General features: G+C 43.0%; 1 protein-coding gene across 1 annotated transcript in view; it reads right to left on the bottom strand.

Annotated features, from left to right (window-relative positions):
- Nucleotides 1-19010, bottom strand: part of RSRC1 (arginine and serine rich coiled-coil 1) — a 104424-nt gene that overhangs the window by 67017 nt on the left and 18397 nt on the right. The window contains exon 7 of the mRNA XM_062499386.1: nucleotides 10215-10373. Within this exon, the coding sequence (XP_062355370.1) occupies nucleotides 10215-10373 (159 nt within the window). The remainder of the gene's footprint in view (nucleotides 1-10214; nucleotides 10374-19010) is intronic.

Genomic DNA, 19010 nt, shown 5'->3' with positions numbered 1-19010 from the left:
ACATTTTCCCATTCTACATCTGGTATTTATACCACGAGGCAACCAGGAAGGCTGAAATCAGCACATTCTGAAGCATCTCCTGCACCTGCAGGATGTCACAGACCTGAGTGGGGATTGACAAAAAAATCAAGTGCTGAGAAATATTTGAGAAGCTGTAATGGCCCAGCAGCAGATAATTTTTTTTTTTTTAAATTAAAACGCAGACCCCAAAGTCAGAGCCAGGGGAATTCACTATCTCTTGGATGTGGAATTGATCTGAATGCAATTACTTCATTCTTTTCAGCTCTGTTTGACTTTGAACTAAACATCAATTAATGCACAAACAAGATCTGTTAACTCCAATACTGAGTTTTCCATAAAAGATGAGAAGCAAATTCATTGGCCTTCATTGAATGGCTTTGAGAAATCTCAACCATCACCCAGGCGAGCTCAACTTCATTTTCCAGTGGTCACTTAAACCCTTAATTCTCACGATAAAACTCCCTCAGCCCCAGTTTTAAACCCCTTAAATTAACAAACAAGACATCACATAATGTATGCTCCAAAGCTGGGACCTTCCAGTGCTTCAGCTGCGACGCAGCCATTGAGCCACGGCCAATATAAACTCATTTGAATAATCAATATGACAACCTTATTTTTCTAATGCAAACAGGATTGCTACAGTAAGGTGTCTCACTGCCACATCACAGTCATGGCCTCTTTTAACCCCTAATTAGATTTAGGCGATTATCCCTGCTCTTCCTTACAAGTGTACAGCCTGGATAAGGGATGACAAAAGCTATCTGCCACTTCCTCAGCCTTTGCAGGCTGCAGGTTATGCAGGGAGATACAGAGGGAAGATCAGCAAACAATTGTTATTCATATCATCTCCAGTTTGGAGATAGTCACAGTTTGCCATCCACAAATAGCCCAGAGCATTAGGTAAATGCAAAACGCTTAAGAACATCGGGGGTTACACAGATGGAAATTCAAGGTGATGTTGGGGAATTATGTTTAATTCAAATTGGTTATCACAAAGAGAACTAGGAGAGATGGTTTTGTGCCTCACACAGGGAACCCTGTCTTTTCAGGAGATTTCTGGGCATTGTCTGGTGGTGTGTAACATTTTACATGGCTGTTTCTACCAAAATTAAAAAAAAAAAAAAAAAAAAAGAAATCAAACTTAGAAACAGCAATCCCAAAAGAATTACATCGCTCAACAAAGTCCGAGCAGACAGAGAAGATCTATTACAGAAATGTAATCACATTTCATTTACAAGAACTCTTATCTCAAGCACTTAAACAGAACATTTAAACAGTTTTCCATTTTATTGTGCTCAGTATTGGAGCTAATAAGATAGAAAAGTATAATCACGTTAGCAACATTTCTATTGCATTACATAAACACAGCACGAGATTAAAGGCAGAGCAGGGGGAAGGCAGCCTGGAAAACGGAGCCCTGGATTTCTGCTGGCAGACAGGAATATCACTGGGATCATGTGTGAAAAGTGCCACGCTGAAATTGGATCCCGAGTTCCCAAAATGGCCCTTCCCAGACTGACTGGAAAAGGGATTTCACACATTCCCTGTATGGGGAGATGGTTTGGAGCAGAACAGAGGTACTGGCTCTTACTGGAAGGAGCATTTATCCAAGACCAGTAAAATTTCCAGAAGTGCTAAAAAAACCCCATTTGGACAGAGCTTTGAAAAGCACTGAAGGAGAACGTATTTTAGAAATACTGCATTAAGTTGTGGTGAACCCCCTCACCAGCAATGCTCCCAGCAGCTCCAGTGCAATCCCTGCACAGCCTTCCTTTTCCATGGAGGAATCACTGCAGCTCTTCCCAGATTTCTGCTCCATCCAGGGCACAGGATGGGGCAGGCTGGGAGGGAGCACAGAGCTCACCTGGTGCCACCTCCCTGCTCCAGCAGGACCATTCAGGGACTGGAATTTTCCCTGGGAGCCTCCACAGCCTCTCTGATCCAGGTGGAATTTCCTGGGATCAGTCCCTGCATGCTCCTCTGGTGCTACCGCTGGGCCCTGCTCCGAGATTTGCTCCCAAACTTGCAGGGAAGGAAGAGAACCAACCAACCATGGAGAAGGGAAGGATGCAGGGAGAGCTGAGAGCCCCTGGCAGAGCCTGAAGGGGCTCCAGGAGAGCTGGACAGGGACTGGGGACAAGGCATAGAGGGACAGGACACAGGGAATGGCTTCACATGGACAGGGGGCAGGGATGGATGGGATACTGGGAATTCCTGGCTGGGATGGAATACCCAGAGCAGCTGTGGCTGCCCCCTGGATGATTTCAAGGCCAGGTTGGACAGAGGAGCTTGGAGTAAAGAAATATTTCAAAACCTGGGAAACTTTGTCAGGAGAAAATTCCTCTCCCATAACAAGGTGAGAAGCACAAGCTAAAAATAAGGCACTTCCATGAGTCAGAATACTGTACAGTGCAGAGCAACTTTTTTTAAAATTATATCTAAAACCTACAGCATATAAAATTTCAAGCCTACATCAAGACCTAATTATCTATTATCAATTTACTGAGTTATTGTAGCCTGAATGGTTAAAAAAAGAGAAAGGCAGCAAAATTATGAAGATTACCTTTAAAACTCATTAAAAGAGTTTCCAACAAGCTCTGGGGCCTAAAGCTTGTTTTGTTTTTAAAATAAGTTAATTAATGGACTTTAATCTTTCATCCTCCTCAATAAAAAACACACTGAGACCCTTTAAATCAGATTTAGTGGCTCCCACTCCATATAAACCCTTTCCTTCTCTTCCATCTTCATGCTCCTGACTCACAGGGGACCTGTAAATTAACTCTCAGCAGAAACTCCCACTGCAACATGATCCAAAACTTCACCCAGGTTTTTTTTTGACGCTGTTCAGCATGGTCAGGAAACAAAGGCAGAGCACAAAAAGGAAAAAGGGAGATGGCAGAGGCAGGCACATGAAGCCTTCTCACTCCTGCATTCCCCATTCCTGTGCTGAACAGTCTCCCAGAAATCCACTGCCTGTATTTCCCCAATATTTTCCAAAGCACAAGCAATGCCCGCCTGACAAGGGTCCATGGAAAACTCCTTTTCCCTCTTGGACACAGCATGATCCCATTAAGCAGCCTCCAAAGATTCTGATCTGGGCAGCCAAGGCAGACCCTCCTGATCAATTCCTTAATCCATCTGGAGAGAATGGACTGATCCTGCTGCTGCCATTTCAGTCCAGGGAAAATCATTCCCGACATAATTCACCATTAAATGGGCCTTGTATGACAAGAACTTCAGCTGCTGGGAGCAGCTGAGGAGCCAGGCAGCATCCAGGAGAATCCAAGATGTTCCCTCTGGGTCTCCCCATTCCTACCCTGGAAGTCACCCAAAGCATTTCCCAGCCCCATCCTTCATGGATATTTAAAGATGTTGGTTTTTACACTGCAAATAATGTAAAAGCTGATGGCTGGAGTGGGAGTCCTTCCCAGACCTTTCCCCCACAAAAAGTGTAATTTTTTCTGAGGGAAAAGGTTGCCATAATCAATGGAAAGAAGGGAATAAACCCAATATTCTGCTGAATTATTGTCACAAGGGCTGATGGATTTTGCTGGGGAACTGAAGGTGTTTCATGCCCACAAGGGATCAGGGGATTCTCAACGAACAGAGAAGGACAGGAAGGTCAAGAGCACCCTCTGCATCTGGAAATTTGATGGGAACCAGACCCAGAAGTTCTCAGAATGCAAAGTTTGGGTTGGAAAATTCGGATCTTCCTCTTCTCCACGGGAAGAACCAAGAGTCCTCCCCGTTCAATGGAAAATTATTCCAATGAAAGGTGTGAAACAGAACAATGGAAGCACAGGTTACCTGGAGGGTTCTACTCCTACTGAGCAGGAGCAGGAACATCCTGCCCTGCACAGAACCAGGAGGGGCCAGGGACAAAACCAGAGCCTGGAAGTAAATCATGGAATCACAGAGAGATCTGGGCTGGAAGGGACCTCAAAGCCCACCCAGTGCCACCCTATCCATGGGCACAGGGACACCTCCCACTGTCCCAGGCTGCTCCAACCCCAATGTCCAGCCTGGCCTGGGACAATTCCAGGGATCCAGGGGCAGCCTCAGCTCCTCTGGGCACCCTGTGCCAGGGACTGCCACCCTCCCAGCCAGGAATTCCTTCCCAATAGCCCATCTACATCCCTCCTCTCTTAATTTAAAACTACTCCCTCGTGTCCTATCACTGATCAACAACTTAGATTATTACTTCATTTAAGTTTGTCACATTATTTTGTAACACCAAACAACAGAAAGGTCCAAAATTAGACATTGCTAGGATTAGAAATGCTTCCTCCAAACAAAGATGCTCCTTCCCTTCCTAACCAAAGCCATGGATGGTTTCTAATCTCCATAGCAGGTAAGCTCATTCCAGAAAAAGCATTCCCAATCCAAAATATGAGGTGCAACAGTGAGTTTAATATTTGTAGTGTGAATTTCAGTTTCACTTCACCACAGCATTATTTGTGACCTGCCCCTCCTCTGTCTGCTCTGAGGAGCAGTTTGATGCTTTTGGGGCTGGTTTCCCCTAAATCCTTGCTGGGCACTGGTGGTTTTAGTTGCAGGATGCAGGAGCAGGGTGCAGGGTGAGGTGATTACTGTATCTCTGCTGTTCAGTGTCTGCAGGGTGTCTGGGTGCCACTCCAACTCCTTAAAGCCAGTAAAGAGATTACAGCTCACACTAACTGGATTTGCACAGCTCCGGATCATTCACTTTGGATTCCTCCTGCCCAGATTAAGAGAGGCCATTAAAACAATAGTCAGCTGCTCTCCCAGCACAAGGTGTCCCAGGAAAAAAAAACAAAACAAAAAAGAAAAAAAAAAAAACCCAAAAAAAAAAAACCCAACCAAAACTCCATGTTTACATTCAGAGCCTGTGTGGGTTTGGACATGTGGGCAAACAAAACCCTCCTCCAGCAGGACCACTCCCTGTTCAAGGAATGATTCCACTAAAAAGCCAGGATAATGCAAATTATAGAGTTATAAAAGGACAATCGTGGTGGCTGGCAGTTTTAAGGAGCGGGTAGTTTGGAAAATTTTAAACAGCTTAAAAGAATGTGTGTCTTTGAAGATACTGCCTTCAAATGCATTCCAAAACCTATTTCTGGAAATAGGGAGAAATATAATTCCCTCAACATAGCCCATGAATTTTGCAGGGAAGCTCATTTGACAGCCATCACTGACAGTCTGAGCTACAGAATCTGAACACAAAACTTAGCTTCTTGTACTTAGCACAAGAAGTACTTAATGAATGAAAATTAAATGGTTACTCTGAACTAAAACCTATTTATTTTCCAGAGCCAGTGGTTCCCCAGCACCTCCTGCACAGTTTTGGCTCCACAGCTCGCACACGTGTCCCATCCATGCTGCCTTTTCCAGCTGTCTGGGAGTGAAAGGAAAAGAAATCATCCCATATGCTGCTGCCTATTAAATAAATGGCCAGCCTTTTGAATCCTAAAAGGGGATTTTTAGCAAACAAAAAGAAAAACAAGGCCAACACAGCTAAGACAACAATAGCAACAAATCTCGGTCAAAGGCAAGTGACCCTCGAGCTGCTCTGGGCACATGGAGGTCCCAGTCCTTTTCAGGGAAAACCCTTCCTCTGCTTCCCATCAGCCTCTGGCTGACTCACTGGGAGGAAACTGTCCTCCTTTGGCCTCTCAGCTGCTTCCTCCTCCTGCCAGCAGAGTCTGGGGACTCCTCATCCATCACCCCACACATGCCCAGGTGCTCCCCGGGCACTCTGAGTGCTGGATGCTCTCAGGATCCTTCCCCTGGGAACCAACCCAACCTGCTCAGCTCCTTTTCCACCAGGAAACATCAGGATCCTGACAGGGCAAAGGATTAAATCTTGCTGCTCTGAGGTCACCCAGAGAGCCACCACCACTGCTACCAGGTGACTTCATCACCTGCTTCAGTCACCTCCTCTTTGGATTCTGCCTGCAGGTAGAAAGGAAGGCAAAATGAGTAACTAATTAATTAATTAATCAATCAATCAACAGAAGAGGCATTTTGGCTTTACTGTGGGTAAGTGACTTCCTTGCCATGACAACACATCCTGAAAGTCCTGGAAAACCCACTTTGAGTCCAAGCAGGTGCCTGGCAGTCACTGGAGTATCCCGGGTTGGACAGAGGGGCTCAACTCGTCCTTCAATTTTAGAAGCTGTTCTTCAGGAAGATGCCAAAAGAAATCACTGGAAACAAGAAGTCCTACCAAGCATCTCTAAACTTTACTAAGGCACTTCTCAGCAGGTGACTGCAGCTCTTGTAAAGCCCCCACAATTCAGCTCACACAAGATAAACCCACTTGGATTAAGGAAAGGGCTTTTCCCTCTGACGAAAGATATTTCTCCTGTAAGCATTCAAACTACTTTCCACCACAGGATGGAGTAGTTTGGTTTCAGCACTCAAAATGCAGTTGCTAATTTTAAACAGATTTTTAAAGAAGTTCTCCAGTTTTTCTAGGAATTCCCATGTCTAAGATGGATTTTTGGCCACAGGCTCTACAATTCCCACCAGCCCATTTCTACTGAAGGAAAGGCTCTGCCATCATTTTTCTGCAAGCACCTCCTCTAGGATGCTTGTAACTCAACAACAAGGTGATGATCAAGGTTGAACCATGGCAGGCATGGTTCCAGCCCAGTAGCAATCCTTATTTATTATATTTGGGATCAAAACTTCCAGAATTAATGTATTTTCCTTTTGGACTCCTGAGCTACAAACTAAACACAATGTATTTTCTATTTTCCTCATATGCCTCTTCAAAATAAACTCCAAAGAGAATTCAAATCACCAAAGAGAAATCCTGAGCTCAAGACTTGAGCAGTGCAAATTAAACAAGTGTTGTAGCACCCTGAACATCAATTTGTATTTGCACTTTTCTGCTCCTTGGGAAATGGATTTTGTCAGGTAAGATTTGGAGGAAAAGGTCTTAGAAAGACAAAAATGAACCTTCCCAACCCTTCAGTTGCTGCTGTAACACGTGCCCCAAACGTGCCAGAGGAATCTTCCCTCCCAATCAAACATTTCCCCCACTGGTGAAAGGCAACGAGATCTCTCTTTACAACCCTCATCTTCCCCAATAAATTTTGCATGAAAACATGTCAGCCCAGCCCAGAGTTTCCTGCTGGCAGGCTGGGAGAGTGATAAATGTTTAATTTAACACACCCAGCTCAGTGTCAGACAACAGCTCCCACACGGCCCCTTGATCCCAGCACAGCTCCCGAGGAGTTCTGGGGGTGCTCTGCTCCACACAACTCCATCACCTATATGCAAATCAGGGCTAATTACCATAAATGACTTCCTACTGCACTGGGTGGGATGAAGGAAGGGAAAAATGATCGTGTGCCAAGCTCTAGGTCTGACTCAGGAAAGTCCAATATCCCCATTTTGCTCCTGATGTTTTCTGCAAACAGCAAAAATCTCATCAGAGGCCATCAGTCACTCATGTCCCATCCGTGGGGCTCTGGGGATGGATCCCACTCCAAGGGATTTGGGGAAATGCCACTGGAAAAAGGGCCCAGGCCAGGGGAAAAACCTCAAGTTTTCCTTGAGGAAAAAACCTCAAAGACCTGAAGTGTGGAATTGAAAGGAAAACTGGAGATTGTGTTTGGACAATGGACTCTCAGCTCTGTTCTGACAGGACACAGGGAATGAATTCCTTCTGCCAGGGATGGATGGGATTTGGGGAAGGAATTACTCCCTGGGAGGGTGGGGAGGAGCTGGAATAGAATTCCCAGAGAAGCTGTGGCTGCCCCTGGATCCCCAGAAGTGTCCAAGGGCACCTGGAGCAGCCTGGTCTATGGAAGGTGTCCCTGCCCATGGCAGGAGCTGCAATGAGATGGGATTTAAGGCCTTTCCAGCCCAACCATTCCAGGATTCTGGGATCTGTCAAAGCTGTGAAACCATTAATGCCCAAATGCACCAATAACCTTATTAAGGATCAGCAATTAAACTAGTGGTCAGGTTTTAATGGTTCACCACTTCTTTTCTCTTAACTGAGGAGATGCTCTTAATTTATTCCATTAAAAACTGTCTAAATCCCTTGGAGAAGTAATCCAAAATTCCACTAGCACACAAACAACGACAAGACCCATAAATGTAGCAGAAGTTATTTAAAACTAACAGGCTTTTAGTAGCTTCCCTCCCCAGCTTAGCAATGAACAAGCAACCTTATGGAAAAAAAAAAAAAAACACATCAGGACAACAGAGTTTGCATGTTTTGAAGCTGATCAAGACTTGAAACATCAAAATTCAACAGCACACCCAACCAGGTCACTGAAGACACGTGTGCAGGTTTGTTTTAAAACAAGCGAATTTCAAAGAGCATAAATAAAAGATGAATGTAATGCTTTGATTAGTGAAAAAAAAAAAAAGTGGAAAAACATTGTAGTACTGCAAAAGCCCTCACTTTTGCAGACCTGGACACCTGAATGGAGATGTTGCTGGTCTGAAAGTGGGATTTGGGAGTGGAGGGAACTCCTTGGAGCTCCCAGGCCACATTCCAAGCAGCTGCTGCCACAATTCCCTCCATAATGGCTGGACAAGTGGAACATCCCTAAAAACATTTCAGGATGTAAGAGAAGAGTCGAGCTGTTTCATAGCCCATCTCATGAACAGCTGGTATTTCAACAGCCCAGAAATTCAGTGCTCAGTATTAGAGAAATGGGCAACCCCAAAGGAAAATGCCCAGAATACTATTTTTTAAAAATAATTTTAATTTTTTACTTTTGAAATTTTTCTTGAGATGTTTACTGTGCCAATATCTCCCTTGAAAGAATCTAAAGCTGCCCCACCAAAAAAAGCCCCAAGCACAGACCTTGCCCCCTCACATCTACAAACACACCCAAGCCAAGGACAGAAAATCATCATTAGGAGCTACAAATAAATTTGCTGCTTCATTAGTGAAAAAAAACCACAAAAAGTATTTTGATTCTGTGCTTTAGAGGAGCAGTCAAGCCCCAAATATACAACATCTCTCAGATAAGCTGCAGTGCTGCCAAGCTGAAATACCCCCTTTTATGCAAAGTTAAACTATAAAGTCAAGCAGCACCTGAGAATTTATGTTCCAGCTTCCCACAGTCTGGCTTCAGGCTGATCTTCATTACAGCTCCAAAGCAGCTATTTTGAATAAATACATTCCAAACAGCCATGAATTTAAACTGGGAACCAGACCTGGTCCTTGAGGTGCCTTTGAGGAAGGATCTGCTCCAAATACTGAGGTCACAGGATTGTTCCCACTACAGATTCCCTGATGCTGGAGGTTCTGGAAAGGCTCTGTTAAATAATGAGACTTTCAGCGCTGATCTAGACTCTGGGTTTAGAAATTAATCTGCTTGGAGAATCCCAACTGGATCCAGCTTAACCAAGAATTTTCCTGCTGCTGCAGGGAACAAAGGGAAAATTCCAGAAGCCAACATGTGGGTGGAAGATGCTGCTCTAGAAATTCCTCAGGAGACTTTTGCAGTGGGAATCCACCCAAGGGAAGGTCATGAAGTGACACCTCAGTGTTTTCTTGTTTGGAAGGGATCAGACAAACATGGAAAACCAGGAAAAACAGCCCAGGAAAGGCTGCACAAGAGCCTGATGTTTATAAAGCAGAGGGAATTACATGAATTCCATAAAACGTAAAAAATTACACTGCCTTTCCTGAAATCTGTAATCAACAATCCAAGTTTTTCCAAGCAGAAATTGGACAGCCAGCAGGTTCTCCAAGGTTCCCATCATTCACCCAGAGCAAGCCTTGTGCTGAAACTGCATTTTTGAGCCTCAGCCAGAGCCCAGGAGGAACCTCTGTCACTGGGAGGAGGTGGAGCTGTGTGTGAACAGTGAATTTCATCTTCTCCTAGGAAGAAGCCCTCATGCTTTCCAACATTCCTCATTTCTGCCCTAAATTATGGTTATTACATAGGGAATAATGTTTTCACTAACAAACTGCAGAAAGCTTTTTAACCCACCTGAAACCAAACAAGGAGGAATGGGTGGGAAAAAAAAATAAAATCAAACCATCACTAAGTGCCAAATGTTGCCACATTGCAGAACTGTAAAACCCTAAAAATCCCACTCTTCAAACACCCTGAATAATCCCCACTTAATTTACACAAAACACAACTTAAGGTAAAAAGGAAAATCACTCCAAGAGTAAAGAGACACCGAGTCATCGCCCGGCTCTGTTCCAGCTCCATCATTTCCATTTCACTCACCCGGCCTTGGTGCCACAAATCTCCTTCTCCTTCCCTTTGCCCTTGTCCTTGGCTTTGTCCTTGTCCTTGTCCCGGCCCTTGCGGCGCTCCCGGGACCCGCTGGGGGTTCTCCTGTGCCCGGACCTCTCGCTGCTGCGGCTGTAGGAACGCTGCCGGGACCTGCACAGAGACCACGGCCCAAAAATCACCAGCCTGGAACAGAACTTCAGCACCATCGAGTCCAACCCGTGGCCAAACACCTCAGCTAAACCATGGCACCGAGTGCCACACGCAGTCTGTCTGACACACACCCAGGGATGGGGACTCTGATGCCTCCCTGGAACAGAGGCTGGACAGAGTTAAAGGAATAAAATGCGTGAAATTTTATTAAAAGGCCTCAGAGTTAAATTTATTAAAAGGTCTTCAAAGGATTCAGCTAGGGCAGTGCAAGGCCCAAGATGGAGCCAAGATGGAGCCAAGATGGAGCCAAGATGGAGCCAAGATGGAGCCAAGATGGAGCCAAGATGGAGCCAACATGGAGCCAACATGGAGCCAACATGGAGCCAACATGGAGCCAACATGGAGCCAACATGGAGCCAACATGGAGCCAACATGGAGCCAACATGGAGCCAACATGGAGCCAACATGGAGCCAACATGGAGCCAACATGGAGCCAACATGGAGCCAACATGTCAGGAATTTTCACATTTTTGTAATTTTTGGTCCATTTCCACCTTGGGGTTCATTGTCCAACCCCAGCTCCAGGTTCTGCAGTCCCACCCTCCCAGATTCTCTCCTCAGGTCTCTCCTCTTTGCACTTTTTGGGGCTGGAGCTGCAGCAGTGTCCTTGGTTCTGGGGCTGGAAAAGGATTGTTTTGTGGGACTGAGCTGGCAGGAAAAGTTGCTGACACTTGATATGAAGTTCAGAGTTCTAAACCAATGCAGAATCTGGAAAATATGAAAGCTCAGACTGAAGGCAGTAACTCCACCACCTCCCTGGGCAGACCACTGCAGTATTTTATCACCCTTTCTGCAAAGAACTTTTTCCTAAGATCCAGCCTGTGCCCTTGGCACAGCTTGAGACTGTGTCCTCTTGTTCTGGCAAATGAGACCAAACTCCACCTGACTCAAAGCACCTTTCAGGTGCAGAGCCCTCCTCCCTTCCAACGTGCTCCCAGCTTGGTGCCATCTGCAGATTTACAAGTGACAGACTCAATCCCCTCATCCATGTCATCAATAAAAATATTGACCAGGACTGGCCCCAGCACAGACCCCTGAGGGACACCACACGGTCACGAATTTTTCACACTTTTATAAGTTTGGTCTATCTGCACAATCCCCCAATTACTGCTTTGGATAATTAAGCCATTTACCCCTAGTTTGCTCCCTCCCAACTCACTTTTGTTTATACTTTCCAGGACAGTGAGGTATCCTTGAGTTCCAGGCCTGAAGAGGAATTGTTTTATCTGAATAAAATGGGAGAACAGGAGCTGACAGGCTACGGAGTTTTAGAGCTATACACTAAAGCAATACAGGATCTAAAAAAATTAAAAAGCTAAATCCTAAGCTATCAGGTAGACTGACAGGAAAAACTGACCCCAAAGCAACTGGAAGAGAGATCCTGATTAAAACAGGTTCAATCTTTTACATAATCAGTTGGGTTATCTAAACAAGCAGAACAGGAGCCACCAAAACTCTTACGAGAAGCAGCCAGGGAGTGAAGGAAGGCAGCTCCTGCACCAGGGAAAGAAGGGGCTGCTTCTAGGCAGACAAAAAGGATCCCCAAAGTGCAAACCACCAAATTAGTCTAACAAAAGACCACCTGCAATTCCCCTACAGAGACATCTAGGTAACTTCTTTCTCCAAAAGTCACAGTGGTGAAGTCAGACTTCAGGCATCAGTAGGCCTGGTTTGCTACCAAGGATTTCATCTCCAGGTTTCAGAAGTTTTTGGCTACCCAGCCCTCAATACAAAGACTTTTAGATGCTATAAAGTGAAAATCTCAGAGATCTTATGGCCCTATTTTCACAGTTACAAAATTTCATCATCAGAACTAACCCTCGGTTGTTCGTCACCAGCACTGCACCTCAGCCTTGTTATAGTTATATTATTTAATACATTTAACAATGCAACACATTTCACTGTTTAACACCTTAAAACTGACAATTCAGCAAAATAAGAGAAAAACAAAACACTGCCCCTGCTCTAAAAAGAGATGCAGAATAACATAACACATAGGATAGGATTCATCCATTAACAAAATAGAAAAAAGATCAAGGAGTATTAGGACTGGATCTTTGTGTGTCCAAAATGCTTTCATTGTTTCTGAATTTCTTGTAGAAGATTTTCTGAATTTTATTTAATAATTTATCATGGATCAATGCTACCTGAGTAGACAAGGGGTAGGAAAAATCAAGTCAAGATTTCCTTGGGAATGTGTCCCTTCCCAGGGCAGAGGATGGAATGGGATCGGCTTTAAGGTCCCTCCCAAACCATCCCATAATTCCCACAAAATGTCTGATGGCACCTCATGGAAAGGTTTCATTAAGTTCTGAGGGAAATGGGGAAATTTTTAAAACAGTTTAAAAAGTTTCTTTAGCACCTCTTGGAGTGCAAAACTCCCAAGGCCTTTGAAAACCAAATCACAGAGGAAAAAAAAAAAAAAATCCCTCCTTTTATGAAACAACAACTGCTTAATAAAACTCAACAATAGACTAAGCAAAAGAAAACCCTCCATCCAGATGAGGCTATAAATTACATTTCTGGAATTTGTCCAGCACAGGGGAGCTCAGCTCCCTGTTCCTGCCAGGAGCAGCTCCAGGGGTCAGGGCTGGGTTCCTGTTTCAGCAGCTGGTACCTTCCAACAGCAGCTCTCCATCCTGGGCCCTCTAGGAACACTAATAAATAGATCAAATTACCACTGCAGTGCTGTGCTATTAACTGGACAACATTTGCTGGCTCAAAATGGATTTTCAGTGTGTCACCACAAACGTAAAAGTGTCCATCCATCCATCCTTACTCCTCAGGCAGAGGAAGTTTTGACTTGAAAGAGTATTTTGGATGTGAAATCTAATTTTTGGTTGGCACAGAGACACTGTTTTTATAAACATCATGATGAGGCAGCACAGATTTACAGAGCACTGCCCTAAATCCATTATTCCCAGGTAACCCTGATTTCTCAGAACTCTGCAAGTAAGCCCAAAACAAAAAAACAAAACCCCAAACAACAAAACAAACAAACAAAAAGCCCTGTAGCAACACAAATCACTTTTAATTGAGCCTCACTTAAGGGCATACTCCTCCCACCAGGAATAACTGAGGAATCTAAAAATATTGATTGCTAAAGAACTTCAGTTCCTCAGCTCAAATCTGAACTGGAGTTCACTTCCACCTTCTGCAGGTGCAAATAAATTCAGCTCAGGGAGGTTGGATGCTCAATTCCTGAATTCCTGCTCATTCCCATTCTATGCAGAACTGCTGGCAGGTGACATTTATACACAGGAAACAGCTTTTAAAAATTAAAAAGAGTTTTTGCATCCAATGTCCCCATCCCTGGCAGTGCCCAAGGCCAGGCTGGCAGGGATCAGAGCTCCCTGGGATGGTGGGAGGTGTCCCTGCCATGTTCCCTGGGCCAGTGTCCCACCACCCTCACAGGGATTCATTTCTTCCCAATATCCCACCTAAACCCCCCCTCCATCAGCTTCAGGCCATTCCCCTTTACCCCCTCACTCCATGGCCTTGGGAGGAATCTCTCTCTCTCTCCTGTTCTTTAATTCCTATTAAAGTATCTTGCAAGATCTACAGGAGAGGAAATCAAGATAAAACTTCCTGAAATGGAGCTCCCAAAAAGTCATCTGTGTCCCCAGCTCATCACCAAACCACAACAAAAGTCCACAGATCTGGCAGAGAAGACAGATTTTCTATTTTATCTGCTGTTGAAAAATAACAAGAAACACAATTAGTCCTAATAAAGCAAGACCTCAAATGTTCAAGTTATGGAACTACCAGAGGGGGGAGGAAAAAAAAAAATAAAAATGAAGCTGTGGAGGAGATTTCCAGCATGAATCCCCTTCCCCCCCAAACAACACCCAAAACACCCACCCACCATGCCAAAGGTTAAGTCATTTAGTCAAGTTCAAAGATCTTCAAAGAGTTCTTAGATCCAGATAAGCCCATATGTTCCCAAAATTCTGTGAAAAGCCATTACTTTCCAATCTGCTTTTCATGTCTAAGTTGCAGAACACACAGATGCTTGGCATCACTCAGGATCCCTAAATTCTCACACCAGATAATCAAGGCTCACCAATAACTTCCCTATCTCAAACCCTAAGAAATGGCTTTATTCCATCAACACTCGGGCCGCTTGTAAAAATTGAAAGTCTCCATAAAAGCCCATTCAGTTACTGCACAATAAGTGTTAATTTGCTAATTTCTTCACAGGTAATCAATTAAAATGTAAAATATTGGATAAAATTAGTTGCACTAAATTTAACAGCTGCTCCATAAGCATAATTAGTTTCACAAGGGCCATATGTATTCTGAGCAGAGACTGAGTTGAAACAAATAAGAGGATTTTAAAACAAGTTTGAGGAAATCTGCATTTAATTAGCAGGTGGGCACTACAACTGCATAATGTTTTTATACATTTATATTTATGAAGTGACAGAAGATCTAAAGGCTTTTTAAAATGGCGTTTATTGTTTGAATGGGAACTGTTTTGCTGCATGCTAAAGTGATTTAAATCCTTATAGCCCCTCTTTGAAAAAATCATAAATGGTGAAAGAAAACATGTGGAAAACTGTAAAACTAGAAAGAATTTGCGACAAAAAGCAGAGCCACATACCATAACCAAAAGGAAACTACACTTAATTAAATGTACACTACATCTGGAATATCAGCCTAATAAAACGTGCAACTATTAATTCTCATTGTTCTGAAGGAAATGAGGTCAGTGGCGTTTAGTATTTCCCCAATTATATTGCACTAAAGCACTGAACTCTATCTTAGAGGTCCAATCTAATCTCTTCAAAAGGTTACAACTGCAAAAGGGAGACACTTTCAAATGGAAAGGGGAATTAGATCCCAAAATCAAGACAGGGTTTGTTTTCTCCCCTTCGAGCTCTTCCAGGGAAGGCCAATTCTTGCAAAAATAAATCTTGGCAAACAGCAACCCCCACTCCAAAGAATGGTGCTGGGATGTCAACTTCTCCCCTGGAATTCTTCTAAGCATCCCTCACCTGACACAAGCCTTATTAGATTATTTTCAGCTCAGTGGCCACAAACAAAAGCCAACAAATTCAGGGTTCTTTAATTTTTCAGCCATAAATCCAAGGGCTGGACCAGAACAATGGAACGACTGCACTGCATCAAACCTGGCTGTTCAGATTGGCAATAAAGCCAGAGTGCAAACACACAAGTAATTGCAGCAAAAAGCCATGTTCTCTTTCAAAGCATATTAAGAGAAAGTTCCTTGTTTAACTCAACTTCACCACCAGGAAAAAAAAAAAAAAAATCATGGTAGGAGTTACTGGAAAGGGAAAGCAACTTCAGGTATCAGTTGCAGTCATGCAGGCAGCAGAAATTATTAAATATGTAAATATAAAGCAAATTTAGCTGCCCCTATAAAATATTTTGGGTTGTTATTAGTTTGCAATTTTAAAAAGCATGTCTTTGAGGAAGTTAAATATAGAAAATATGTATGCTAACATCACTTTTTTCTAATTTACTGCTCAATATGAGGTGAGTGATGACAAAATTAAACAGCAGCAAAGTCAGAGTTTAAACCTGACATGAGACTGATGCTAAGAGGAAAAAGTCCTCTCAAGCCAGCAGTTTGGACAGTTGGTAAGTGACAAAACATTTCACAAAAAGAGAATATTTAGGATATTCAAAATTATCATTCACAGTGCCAGAGAAAAGCAGGAAAAAATAAAAGCAAGAAATTGGACAACCATGAACTTTTTTAGGGATGATGTGAAATGTCTTTCCTCCAGGATTACAACACTTAAACTTCCACTCATCCCATTTCTTCCTGGTTGCTTTTTCCTCAGCCTAAGCAGTGACAGTTCTGGCATTTGCCTGGGAAATGAGGGAACCCCCTTGCTGCTGTCTTTGTGTGGCAAACAAACAACTCCTGTGCTTTAAACTTTTTGCACACCAGAACACATTCTGGGTGTTCTCAACTCAACTGAACTTACTTTTTTTATTTTGTTTACAGACTGTTGGAATAATATTTACTTCCCTTATCAGCCAGAACTTTGGTTTTAGATGGAATTTTCTGTCTGTGGTCCCTGCAGCTGGGTACTGCACACATTTTTTGGGGGTCCGTGGGGTTTTTGCCCTTGAACCCCAAGAGTGCTTTGAATGAGAAAGGACAAGGAATGGGAGGGACTTGTGGCTGTTTATTTAACAGGACAAGGTACCAAGGTCTCTCTTAACTTCTGTTTCTTTATTACTGTATTCCCTAAAGATCATCAGAATTAGATTCCAGATTTTTCTGCTGGGTCATGACATGGCTGCAGGAACACAGAATTGGGAAAGAAATCCTGCTTTGGGAAACACTCTGAGAAGGTGTGAGGGAAATTCACATCAGGTAAAACTTGATGGGTTCTTATCTGATGATGTTAATTTGGGGGTGAATTTTAGGAAGGAGTCTTTATACAGGCTGACAAGGTTTATCTCCCTGTTTGGGTAAAAGCATGATTTCATCCATGGATTAAATTATGGATTCATCCATAATCCAGGATTTATCTCTCAGATAACTCTCAGTAAAATCTGGTTTTGGTTTTAGTTTGGTATGGGGTGTTCATCTCTTCAAAATTACAGTTATGGAAATTTTTACCTTCTCAAATGTTTTGTAATGGAGTTAGCAGAATTTCAAAGTGGAGAATTGCTGGGCTGGATCGGTGCTGGTGTTTGGTGAATCCATTTCCACAGCTTTGCTTTTGGCATAATTGACCACACAAGGCAAGCAAGGAAATTCCTTCCTCTTCCAGCCAAATCCCAGGACTTCTCAGAGTGTTTCCCAAAGCAGGATTTCTTTCCCAATTCTGTGTTCCTGCAGCCATGTCATGACCCAGCAGAAAAATCTGGAATCTAATTCTGATGATCTTTAGGGAATACAGTAATAAAGAAACAGAAGTTAAGAGAGACCTTGGTACCTTGTCCTATTAAATAAACAGCCACAAGTCCCTCCCATTCCTTGTCCTTTCTCATTCAAAGCACTCTTGGGGTTCAAGGGCAAAAACCCCACAGACCCCCAAAAAATGTGTGCAGTACCCAGCTGCAGGGACCACAGACAGAAAATTCCATCTAAAACCAAAGTTCTGGCTGATAAGGGAAGTAAATATTATTCCAACAGTCTGTAAACAAAATAAAAAAAGTAAGTTCAGTTGAGTTGAGAACACCCAGAATGTGTTCTGGTGTGCAAAAAGTTTAAAGCACAGGAGTTGTTTGTTTGCCACACAAAGACAGCAGCAAGGGGGTTCCCTCATTTCCCAGGCAAATGCCAGAACTGTCACTGCTTAGGCTGAGGAAAAAGCAACCAGGAAAAAATGGGATGAGTGGAAGTTTAAGTGTTGTAATCCTGGAGGAAAGACATTTCACATTTTCTGAAAAAAAAAAACAAAAACCCAACTTGAATTCTGCAGGAAGAAACGAGCAACATATTCTATCAGCAAGCAGATCCATCAGACCTTGTAATTAATTCTTACAAACACGTGCAGTTATTCCCTTCTCCAAACAGCTGGAATGTATTTGGAAAAACAAAGGTGCAGCTTTTTTCCAGGACTCTGGATAAACACCCCAGATTATTCCTTTCTGCCTCTGCATCTGCCCTGGCAGCAGGGCCTGGATGGATCCCAGAGCCATGGAAATTCATTTTCCAGATGGAATCACCACCCGGGTAATTATTTGTTGTAAATTTGACAACACCTCTGATATTATGGTAAAATGCTGAGGGACAGACAGAGATTTTCAGGTTGAGGTTTTCCACTTCCCCTGTGCCTGAGCTCAGATTAATTACAGGTAAACACTGCTCCTCTGTCTGGGACAAACCAAATATTCCAGGTTTTGGGATCATAAAACCACCAAGACTGAGGCCCCAGTGATGGTCTGAGCTTAAAGATTAATGTTTGTGTGTCCTTACATCCCCAAGTTGATAATGGACAGCTGAAGGGAATTACCTAAACAGATATATATATATATATATATATATATGTATTTTAAATCAGTTTACACACAGAAAGTACCTGCTTCCAGAAACTGCAAAAAAAAAAAAAAACCCAAAAAAACAAAACAAGAAAAATCCCAGTTTAGGTCATGCAGAAACCAGCGTTGGCAACTGAGCTCTCAAAGTGCCACCAGGACAGAGACAAAACTGGCACAACATGGGAAAAAAAAAATCTGAATATTCCTCACTCTTCAACACTGCAACATCACTTAAAAGGGGAAGAAAAAAAAAAAAGAGAAAGAAATCTGCTTAAAGACCTGATTAAGACATTTTTCTAGAAATAAAATAAATTCTGACTTCAGGAACATTGGGAATATTGAGGCTGACTGGATTCATAATAACCACAAATAAAACCTGGATGAAAAGCTGTGTCTCTACTTTTCCCTGAGTAAAACAAATGAACCCATTCTCTGTGCACTCAGTTTTTTAAAAAGGCAATTTTTTTTCTTTAATTCAGTGATAACCAGACAGGTTGAGGTTCACATTTTATGAGGTGTAAAAGAATTAAAGGTATTCCATCTGTACTTTTAACCACCATACGCTTATGAAGAATATAGAAAGATTTTTAGAAGAGCTCATTTTTCCAA

The sequence above is a fragment of the Cinclus cinclus genome, chromosome 10, assembly GCF_963662255.1.
Source record: "Cinclus cinclus chromosome 10, bCinCin1.1, whole genome shotgun sequence".
Lineage (NCBI taxonomy): Eukaryota > Metazoa > Chordata > Aves > Passeriformes > Cinclidae > Cinclus > Cinclus cinclus.
The sequence above is the reverse complement of the archived record's forward strand: the minus strand, read 5'-3'. Positions and strand labels throughout refer to the sequence as shown.